At 33.7% G+C, this 12,131-nt stretch overlaps 1 protein-coding gene across 1 annotated transcript in view; it reads left to right on the plus strand.

Moving 5' to 3' along the window:
• The window catches only part of LOC145049744 (uncharacterized), a 49,679-nt gene extending 44,524 nt beyond the window's left edge, over positions 1-5,155 (plus strand). The window contains exons 2-3 of the mRNA XM_078998110.1: positions 4,764-5,063; positions 5,120-5,155. Of these exons, the coding sequence (XP_078854236.1) occupies positions 4,764-5,063; positions 5,120-5,155 (336 nt within the window). The remainder of the gene's footprint in view (positions 1-4,763; positions 5,064-5,119) is intronic.
• The last annotated feature ends 6,976 nt before the right edge of the window (positions 5,156-12,131 follow it).

Genomic DNA, 12,131 nt, shown 5'->3' on the forward strand with positions numbered 1-12,131 from the left:
GATGATAGTCCCATGGTTTTCAATCTATTGATCTTGTATCTAGTGCGGGATGTTATTCCTATGGTTTTTAGTATGTATATATCTTATATCTAGTACGGGGCGATAGTCCCATGATTTCAATATATATCTTCTACAGGATGGTAGTCCCATGGTTTTTAACTTATATCTAGTACGGGATAATAGTCCCATGATTTCAACCTATATCTTGTACGGGATGGTAGTCCCATGGTTTTGAAACTATATCTAGTACGGGATGAGAATCCCATGGTTTTGAATCTATGTCTAGTCCGGGACGGTAGTCCCATGGTTTTCAATCTATATTGTCATATATATATATCAAACTATCTTGTATCTAGTCTGGGATGATAGTCCCATGGTATTCAATCTATATTTTCATGTATATCAAACAATCTTGTATCTAGTACGGGATGTTAGTCCCATGGTTTTCAAAACACTTTCCATCTACAGTTAACATATATCAATGTATTTTATATCTAATACGGGAAAGTAATCCCATGATTTTCAATATATAGTTTTGTGTATTAACCTATACTCTGTGATATTCAATCGGTCTTGCATTTAGGAAAATATGGGGTTTTCCTGGGGTAACATATAACAAGTAATTGAACTGGTAATGAAAGATAACTAAACTGTTTTACATAAGAAAATATGGGATTTTCTTGGATAACAAACCTTTTCGGAAAACTAAAGGAAACTGGTACATTTTTCAGAAAACAAACATCTTATGAACTCACCAGCTTTATGCTGATTTTCAAAGTGCTTGTATTCTCAGGTCCGCATTAGACAGGTACCCGGAGATCTCTTTTGGTGAAGACGGAGTGTGTAGAAGACTCGTCTCATTTTGTTCTTATATACTATGTATCACACTTGTATAATTTTCTTTTGAAACAAATGTAAACTTTCATATATATATATATATATATATATATATATATATATATATATATATATATATATATATGTAATGTAATGGTTGTTTACTTTGATTAGCATTGGATTTGATACTCAACGTGGAGTCAACCCCGGAAATGTTTCCGCCTTTGGTTTTCGAGGTGTGATATTAACAATGCTCATCAAACCTTTGATAAATTGCATAGACTTCTAATGTGGAACTTAAGAAATAAACAATGCTCATCAAAGCATTGCTTAAACTGTATAGTCTTCTATTGAGGAACTCAATAATTTTACAACGCTCATGACAACTTTGATAAATTACGTAGTGGACATCTGTTGTGGAACTCAAGAATTAAACAATGATCATCACAACTTTGCTAAATTCCATAGACTTCTAATGTTGAACTCAAGAATGAAACAATGCTAATCAAAGCTTTGCTTAAATTGCATACACTTTTTTTTGTGGAACTCAAGAATTAAACAATGTTCCTTAAAGCTTTGCTATATTGCAAGGACTACTTCTATTGTGGAACTCAAAAATTAAACAATGCTCATCAATGCTTTGCTAAACTGCATAGACTTCCAATGTGGAACCCAAGAACGAAACAATCCTCATCAAAGCTTTGCTAAATTGCATAGACTTCTATTGTGGAACTCAAGAATCAAACAATTCTCATCAAAGCTTTGTTTGAATTGATAATACTTCTATTGTGGAACTCAAGAATTAAACGATGCTCATCATATATTTGCTAAATTGCATAAATTTCTACTGTGGAACTCAAGAATTAAACAATGCTCATAAAAGCTTTGCTAAATCGCGAAGACTCATCTATTGTGGAACTCAAGAATTAAGGAATGCTCGTCAAAGCTTTGCTAAATTGTATAGAATTCTAATGTGAAACTCAATAATGAAACAACGTTCATCAAAGCTTTGCTGAAATTGTATAGACTTCTGTTGTGGAACTAAAGAATTAAACAATGCTCTTCGAAGCTTTGCTAAATTTCGAAGATGACTTTTATCGTGGAACTCAACAATTAAACAATGGTTATCAAAGCTTTGTTAAATTGAATTGACTTCTAATGTGTAACTAAAGAATGAAATAATGCTCATCAAAGCTTTGCTTAAATAGCATAGACTTCTATTGCGGAACTCAAGAATTACACAATGCTCATGAAAGCTTTTCTAAATTGCAAAGACTACTTCTATTGTGGAACTTAAGAATTAAACAATGCTCATCAATGCTTTGCTAAATTCCATAGACTTCTAAGGTGGAACCCAAGAATGAAACAATGCTCATCAAAGTTTTGAAAAATTCCCAAGACTTATATTATAGAACTCAGGAATCAAACAATGTTCATCAAAGTTTTGCTTAATTTGCATAGACTTTCTATTTTGGAACTAATGAATTAAAATATGCTCATCAAAGCTTTGCTAAATTGCATAGACTTCTAATGTGGAACCCAAGAATGAAACAACGCTCATGAAAGCTTCGCTAAATTTCATATACTTCTATTGTGGAACTCAAAAATCAAAGAACGCTCATCAAAGTTTTGCATAAATTGCATAGACTTCTATTGTGGAAGTTAAGAATAAATGCTCATCAAATCTTTGCTAAATTGCGAAGACTACTTCTATTGTGGAACTCACGAATTAAACAATGCTCATCAAAGCTTTGCTAAATTGCATAGACTTCTAATGTCGAACTCAAGAAATAAACAATGCTCATCAAAACATTGCTTGAATTGCATAAACTTCCATTATGGAACTCAAGAATTTTACAATGCTCCTTAAAGCTTTGCTAAATTGTGAAGACGACATATGTTGTGAAACTCAAGAATTAAACAATGAACATCAAAACCTTGCTAAATTCCATAGACTTCTAATGTGGAAGTCAAGAATTAAACAATGCTTATGAAAGCTTTGTTAAATTGCATTGACTTCTAATGTGGAACTAAAGAATGAAATAATGCTCATCAAAGCTTTGCTTAAATAGCATAGACTTCTATTGTGGAACTCAAGAATTACACAATGCTCATCAAAGCTTTGCTAAATTGCAAAGACTACTTCTATTGTGGAACTTAAGAATTAAACAATGCTCATCAATGCTTTACTAAATTGCATAGACTTCTAAGGTGGAACCCAAGAATGAAACAATGCTCATCAAAGCTTTGAAAAATTCCCTAGACTTATTTTGTGGAACTCAAGAATCAAACAATGTTCATCAAAGTTTTGCTTAATTTGCATAGACTTCTATTTTGGAACTAATGAATTAAAAGATGCTCATCAAAGATTTGCTAAATTGCATAGACTTTTAATGTGGAACCTAAGAATGAAACAACACTCATGAAAGCTTCGCTAAATTGCATAGACTTCTATTGCGGAACTCAAGAATCAAACAATGCTCATCAAAGTTTTGCTTAAATTGCATAGACTTCTATTGTGGAACTCAAGAATCAAACAATGCTCATCAAAGTTTTGCTTAAATTGCATAGACTTCTATTGCGGAAATTAAGAATAAATGCTCATCAAAGCTTTGCTAAATTGCGAAGACTACTTCTATTGTGGAACTCACGAATTAAACAATGCTCATCAAAGCTTTGCTAAATTGCATAGACTTCTAATGCGGAACTCAAGAAATAAACAATGCTCATCAAAGCATTGCTTGAATTGCATAAACTTCCACTATGGAACTTATGAATTTTACAATGTTCCTCAAAGCTTTGCTAAATTGCGAAGACGACATCAGTTGTGGAACTCAAGAATTAAACAATGATCATCAAAACTTTGCTAAATTCCATAGACTTCTAATGTGGAACTCAAGAATGAAACAATGCTCATCAAAGCTTTGCTTAAATTGCATACACTTCTAATCTGGAACTCAAGAATTAAACAATGTCCATTAAAGCTTTGCTAGATTGCAAAGACTACTTCTATTGTGGAACTCAGAAATTAAACAATGCTCATCAATTCTTTGCTAAATTGCATAGACTTCTACTGTGGAACTCAATAATCAAACAGTTTTCATCAAAGCTTTACTTAAATTGCACAAACTTCTATTGTGGAACTCAAGAATTAAATGATGCTCATCAAAGCTTTGCTAAATTGCATAAATTTCTACTGTGGAGCTCAAGAATTAACGAATGCTCATCAAAGCTTTGCTAAATCACGAAGACTACATCTATTGAAAGATGGGCCCATGTTTTGTAATATTGGAAATAATAGGGATATGATTGTTTGGAGGGATATGAAAGGCTTGAGTAAAAAAATTTCTTGCAAGCAAGTTTGGAGAGATATTAATAATTTTGGAGACAATGTTAGTTGGGCTAACTGTGTTTGGTATGGGAATTGTATTCCCAGGAATGCTTTTATTTTGTGGCTTGCTGTGTTGAATAGATTGAAGACTCAAGATCGAGTTAAAATATGGGAGAATTCAGGTTCTTTGCTATGTCCTTTCTGTTTAATCATTTCAGATTCGCATGATCATCTTTTCTTCCAATGTGAGTTCTCGAATGCTATTTGGAATCATTGTTGTTCCAAGACTGGGATTGATGTTTCTTATTCCAATTGGAATGATTTAGTTCTTAAAATGTGTTCTGGTTTAAAGTCTAGATCTGTTGAGAATTTGATCAAAAAATGGGTGTTGGCTAGTTGTGTTTATCATATTTGGAAAGAAAGAAATTTGAGGATTTTTTGTAATTTGAGAAATTCGGATAGAGGAGTGATTTCATGTATTGAGAATGAAATTAAATTGAAGTTGATAGGGTTGAGGAAAATGAATATTATGGTCAGTGAGGAAGTGTTACAGTCCTGGGGTATATTTGGAAGCAATTTCTGTAAAAAAATGAAGGTCTCTGTCTGGGTTTTCGGTGATGGTTCTATCTGTTTAGACATTTGGGTTGATATGGGATTGATGGTTAATTTGGTTGCCTTTATGGGAGATTTGTATTGGGGGTATTTTCGGAAAGGCAGATTTAAAGGAATTGATGGTTATCAAGAAATTGACGGATTAATTCACTGGATTAAGAGCTTGCTCTTGAATCATGTGATTTGTACCTTTGGGATTTTGTATTTGGATATGATCTTTTTTGAGAATATTCAAATGGAAAATCCTAGACATGTGATTGATGCCATGTCTAGTCTGCAACTGGTTCTAATTTTACGGTGGTTTTGGTGCTCCATCTATTTCTTGTTTTTTGACTGCAGGATGATCTTATTGCTGATGATCATCAAGCTTGTTGAAGTTGGGATTGCGTATAGCAGGAGGTTCAATTTGAGGAGTTATATTGTGATGATAAAGGATATTAGATGGAGCAACAGAGGGTGGATACAAGAGCTGATAGGAAGAAGAAGATGCTGGTTTGATATCGTGAAGTTTCTGCAGTGGAATTTGTTTAATGTGTCTTATGTTTTTTGGTTCATTAAATTTGGCTTTAGTATGTTTGGGATTGGACCTTTATGGATTTGGTTTTTAAATCTTCACTGTTGGACTGTGGTTTTTTTAAGGGCCTTTCCCCTTGCATTGGTTATAATGTTGTTAAGTGGTATAAAATTTGCAAGGGGTTGAAGTTACCTTTTTTCCCACATTCAATAAGTCCTTGGTGTAGTCTCATGAATTTTAGGGTTTTTTGGGGTATTTGGAGGTTTATTGAGGGGGTTAAAAAATGGTTAGGAAGTTGGTTATGGATAGGTTGGATTGAGTAGTGTTTTTGGGTTGTTCTTTATTTTATTTGTATTTGTATTCTTTTATTCTTTTTAATAAAGTTTGCTGAGCTTTGGCTCTTTTCAAAAAAAAAAAGAATCAAAAAATGTTCATCAAAGTTTTGCTTAATTTGCATAGACTTCTATTTTGGAACTAATGAATTAAAAGATGCTCATCAAAGCTTTGCTAAATTGCATAGACTTCTAATGTGGAACCCAAGAATGAAACAACACTCATGAAAGCTTCGCTAAATTGCATAGACTTCTCTTGTGGAACTCAAGAATCAAACAATGCTCATCAAAGTTTTGCTTAAATTGCATAGACTTCTATTGCGGAAATTAAGAATAAATGCTCATCAAAGCTTTGCTAAATTGCGAAGACTACTTCTATTGTGGAACTCACGAATTAAACAATGCTCATCAAAGCTTTGCTAAATTGCATAGACTTCTAATGCGGAACTCAAGAAATAAACAATGCTCATCAAAGCATTGCTTGAATTGCATAAACTTCCACTATGGAACTTATGAATTTTACAATGTTCCTCAAAGCTTTGCTAAATTGCGAAGACGACATCAGTTGTGGAACTCAAGAATTAAACAATGATCATCAAAACTTTGCTAAATTCCATAGACTTCTAATGTGGAACTCAAGAATGAAACAATGCTCATCAAAGCTTTGCTTAAATTGCATACACTTCTAATCTGGAACTCAAGAATTAAACAATGTCCATTAAAGCTTTGCTAGATTGCAAAGACTACTTCTATTGTGGAACTCAGAAATTAAACAATGCTCATCAATTCTTTGCTAAATTGCATAGACTTCTACTGTGGAACTCAATAATCAAACAGTTTTCATCAAAGCTTTACTTAAATTGCACAAACTTCTATTGTGGAACTCAAGAATTAAATGATGCTCATCAAAGCTTTGCTAAATTGCATAAATTTCTACTGTGGAGCTCAAGAATTAACGAATGCTCATCAAAGCTTTGCTAAATCACGAAGACTACATCTATTGAAAGATGGGCCCATGTTTTGTAATATTGGAAATAATAGGGATATGATTGTTTGGAGGGATATGAAAGGCTTGAGTAAAAAAATTTCTTGCAAGCAAGTTTGGAGAGATATTAATAATTTTGGAGACAATGTTAGTTGGGCTAACTGTGTTTGGTATGGGAATTGTATTCCCAGGAATGCTTTTATTTTGTGGCTTGCTGTGTTGAATAGATTGAAGACTCAAGATCGAGTTAAAATATGGGAGAATTCAGGTTCTTTGCTATATCCTTTCTGTTTAATCATTTCAGATTCGCATGATCATCTTTTCTTCCAATGTGAGTTCTCGAATGCTATTTGGAATCATTGTTGTTCCAAGACTGGGATTGATGTTTCTTATTCCAATTGGAATGATTTAGTTCTTAAAATGTGTTCTGGTTTAAAGTCTAGATCTGTTGAGAATTTGATCAAAAAATGGGTGTTGGCTAGTTGTGTTTATCATATTTGGAAAGAAAGAAATTTGAGGATTTTTTGTAATTTGAGAAATTCGGATAGAGGAGTGATTTCATGTATTGAGAATGAAATTAAATTGAAGTTGATAGGGTTGAGGAAAATGAATATTATGGTCAGTGAGGAAGTGTTACAGTCCTGAGGTATATTTGGAAGCAATTTCTGTAAAAAAAATGAAGGTCTCTGTCTGGGTTTTCGGTGATGGTTCTATCTGTTTAGACATTTGGGTTGATATGGGATTGATGGTTAATTTGGTTGCCTTTATGGGAGATTTGTATTGGGGGTATTTTCGGAAAGGCAGATTTAAAGGAATTGATGGTTATCAAGGAATTGACGGATTAATTCACTGGATTAAGAGCTTGCTCTTGAATCATGTGATTTGTGCCTTTGGGATTTTGTATTTGGATATGATCTTTTTTGAGAATATTCAAATGGAAAATCCTAGACATGTGATTGATGCCATGTCTAGTCTGCAACTGGTTCTAATTTTATGGTGGTTTTGGTGCTCCATCTATTTCTTGTTTTTTGACTGCAGGATGATTTTATTGCTGATGATCGTCAAGCTTGTTGAAGTTGGGATTGCGTATAGCAGGAGGTTCAATTTGAGGAGTTATATTGTGATGATAAAGGATATTAGATGGAGCAACAGAGGGTGGATACAAGAGCTGATAGGAAGAAGAAGATGCTGGTTTGATATCGTGAAGTTTCTGCAGTGGAATTTGCTTAATATGTCTTATGTTTTTTGGTTCATTAAATTTGGCTTTAGTATGTTTGGGATTGGACCGTTATGGATTTGGTTTTTAAATCTTCACTGTTGGACTGTGGTTTTTTTAAGGGCCTTTCCCCTTGCATTGGTTATAATGTTGTTAAGTGGTATAAAATTTGCAAGGGGTTGAAGTTACCTTTTTTCCCACATTCAATAAGTCCTTGGTGTAGTCTCATGAATTTTAGGGTTTTTTGGGGTATTTGGAGGTTTATTGAGGGGGTTAAAAAATGGTTAGGAAGTTGGTTATGGATAGGTTGGATTGAGTAGTGTTTTTGGGTTGTTCTTTATTTTATTTGTATTTGTATTCTTTTATTCTTTTTAATAAAGTTTGCTGAGCTTTGGCTCTTTTCAAAAAAAAAAAAAAAAAGAATCAAAAAATGTTCATCAAAGTTTTGCTTAATTTGCATAGACTTCTATTTTGGAACTAATGAATTAAAAGATGCTCATCAAAGCTTTGCTAAATTGCATAGACTTCTAATGTGGAACCCAAGAATGAAACAACACTCATGAAAGCTTCGCTAAATTGCATAGACTTCTATTGTGGAACTCAAGAATCAAACAATGCTCATCAAAGTTTTGCTTAAATTGCATAGACTTCTATTGCGGAAATTAAGAATAAATGCTCATCAAAGCTTTGCTAAATTGCGAAGACTAATTCTATTGTGGAACTCACGAATTAAACAATGCTCATCAAAGCTTTGCTAAATTGCATAGACTTCTAATGCGGAACTCATGAAATAAACAATGCTCATCAAAGCATTGCTTGAATTGCATAAACTTCCACTATGGAACTCAAGAATTTTACAATGCTCCTCAAAGCTTTGCTAAATTGCGAAGACGACATCAGTTGTGGAACTCAAGAATTAAACAATGATCATCAAAACTTTGCTAAATTCCATAGACTTCTAATGTGGAACTCAAGAATGAAACAATGCTCATCAAAGCTTTGCTTAAATTGCATACACTTCTAATCTGGAACTCAAGAATTAAACAATGTCCATTAAAGCTTTGCTAGATTGCAAAGACTACTTCTATTGTGGAACTCAGAAATTAAACAATGCTCATCAATGCTTTGCTAAATTGCATAGACTTCTATTGTGGAACTCAATAATCAAACAGTTTTCATCAAAGCTTTGCTTAAATTGCACAGACTTCTATTGTGGAACTCAAGAATTAAATGATGCTCATCAAAGCTTTGCTAAATTGCATAAATTTCTACTGTGGAACTCAAAAATTAACGAATGCTCATCAAAGCTTTGCTAAATCACGAAGACTACATCTATTGTGGAGCTCAAGAATTAAACAATGCTCATCAAACCTTTGCTAAAATTGCATAAACTTATATTGTGGAACTCAAGAATCAAACAATGCTTATCAAAGTGTTGCTTAAATTGCATAGACTTCTATTTTAGAACTATGAATTAAAAGATGCTCATCAAAGCCTTGCTAAATTGTAGTGATTTCTATTGTGGAACTCAAGTATTAAACAATGCTCATCAAAGCATTGCTAAATTGCATAGACTTCTAATGTGGAACCCAATAATAAAACAATGCTCATGAACGCTTCGCTAAATTGCATAGACTTCTATTGTGGAACTCAAGAATCAAACAATGCTCATCAAAGCTTTGCTTAAATTGCATAGGCTTCTATTGTGGAAATCAAGAATTAAACGATGCTCATCAAAGCTTTGCTAAATTGCGTAGACTTCTAATGTGGAACTCAAGAAGGAAACAATGCTCGTCAAAGCTTTGCTTAAACTGCATAGACTTCTATTGTGGAATTCAAGAATAAAGAAATGTTCATCAAAGCTTTGCTAAATTGCGAAGACTACTTCTATTGTGGAACTCAAGACTTAAACAATGCTCATCAAAGCTTTGCTAAATTGCATAGACTTCTAATGTGGAACTCAAGAAATAAACAATGCTCATCAAAGCATTGCTTACATTGCAAAGACTTCTATTTTGGAACTCAAGAATTTTACGATGCTCATCAAAGTTTTGCTAAATTTCGAAGACAACATATGTTGTTGTGACAACCCGAAATTTATTTCATCGTTGTAACCCACTTTCCGTTAATAAAATAATTTTTATTATTAGTATTCCAATAAATTTTTGGGATTAAACAAATAAAATAATGTTTTATTTTATATTCATATTTATTTAAATAAATAAAACACATGTAATATCTTTAATTTTGTTTGGGAAATATCTAGTTTACAACACAAGCCGGGTTACGACCATTTAATCGGGTAAAACTTTAAACATCGTTTAACATAAGTATCGGGTAGTAGTATACCGGGTACAACACTCAAGCCCTATATAAGGGTGAGTGGACATCTTTTGGACCTTTTACCACCCTAGACACACTCTCTCTCTACTCTCTCTCCTTAAGGCCGATTTTCTCCAAAAACCGCAAGTTTCCGCTCCAAATTGTAAGTTCTCTCATCCTAGCTTGTTCTAAAAATCATTGCATGTTGATATAGCTTGAAAAGCATCCAAGAAGGCCACGAATAAGGAGTTTATGGCCTAAGAACACTCTTAGGCCGTAAACCCCTAAAAATGAGCCAAATATACCTCAAATCTCCTCCTTAGGCTTAGAAATTAGCTTAGAACTTAGCCTTGAAGTATTTTAGACATTAAACACCAAGTTTAGGGTCTTGAAAGAGGGTTTACGGCCCAAGAACATTCTTAGGCCGTAAACTCCCTCAACTCATGCAAATCAAGCCTTAAACCCCATTTTGGCCTTATACCTTCACTTAGAAATTGTTAGGAATGAGAAAAGGACCTCAAAAACGAAGTTTAAGGGCTGTCCAAGAGTTTACTACCGTAAACCATGGGGTTTATGGCCGTAAACTCCCAAGGAGTGGTCCTAGGACCGCAAACTCCAAGGGAGTATCCTCCTTTAACCCTAAACACCCCTTAAGCCTCAGATTAAGCCCTAGAACTACCCCTAGTAGTGTATGAACCCTTTAAGCACTCAAACCCACTCCTTCCATGAGTTTACGACCGTAAACTCATGGAGGAAATGGCCCCTTAGCCGTAAACTCACTCAAGGTGAGTTTTAGAAGAGTAAACTCCATGGTGAGGTCTTATACTCTTTCATTGCAACCCAATAGCCTCCTAACACTTAACAAAAGCGTTTTCCTTCACATTAGGATGTCTATATGTGTTAAATTAGTGTTTCATCCACTAATTATATGAAAACATGTGTCTTAATATGTCACTAGGTTTATAAAGTGTGTTCAAGTCCTCACTTGACACCAAACACACAACCAAGACTCATATCTGATCCACTCGCTTCAGGTGAGTTCATACCCCTTAATTAACCTTTTAAATGTTTTTACATGTTTTAGGGGGGGGGGGATACAAGTAAATGCAACAAGTTCTAGTTCCTAATCATATGCGATTTATAGCTTACAACTAAAAAGGATATCTCTATACTTTTATCTATTTGTCAATGAAACTGTTTTAAATATTCAACAAACGCATTTTCTAAATTAAATGGTTGTTAAACTATTTTCAAATTGTATTTAAATTACTTTTCTTTTAAACTATATCAACATCCATATATTTATATAAATAAGACTTGAAGGACTTAGGACCGATAGCTCACCTTATTTCTTGTTCTTGTTTGATTGTGGTCTTAGGGTATATTGTTATACGTCTGACTGTCGTTGATTTCTTACTTATATATCATATATATTGTGTTAGATATGAAAGTCTTTATCTTATTTAATACCTTTGTAAATCAAAGGCATGCGACTCTACACTCTATATAACTATAATAGGTATAGTTAACACTACCGCTTGACACCTCTATCACTAGGATACCCATTATAGCTACTACTATCACGAGTTTAGACACATTTAAGAGAACACTCTCTATAATATAGCTAAAAGTTACTATATTATGATTCAAGAGAATACACTAATCCAGAACATAACATACTATTCCGCCATACGACACTCTACTACGTAAATACCATGTAACCATGGCTTCCCGAAAGGAAAGCAACACTACATGTATAGATCTATACAGGACGGACGCTATTACATCCCGACTGTTAAATTACAGTCCGAGCCGACTAGGCCCAGGGATGGCACTACAACACTACACTGTGGATGAATGAGAAGGTTATCGGGACCTCTATAATCATTCAGTTCGGTTACATAAGAAATCTCATCTATATTCAAATTAACACTCTGAGAATTAAAGTCTGATCTAATTTCCTGAAGTAAATGAATATATAT

This window comes from Lactuca serriola, chromosome 5 (genome assembly GCF_051521515.1).
Source record: "Lactuca serriola cultivar US96UC23 chromosome 5, Lser_US96UC23_V15, whole genome shotgun sequence".
Taxonomy (NCBI): domain Eukaryota; kingdom Viridiplantae; phylum Streptophyta; class Magnoliopsida; order Asterales; family Asteraceae; genus Lactuca; species Lactuca serriola.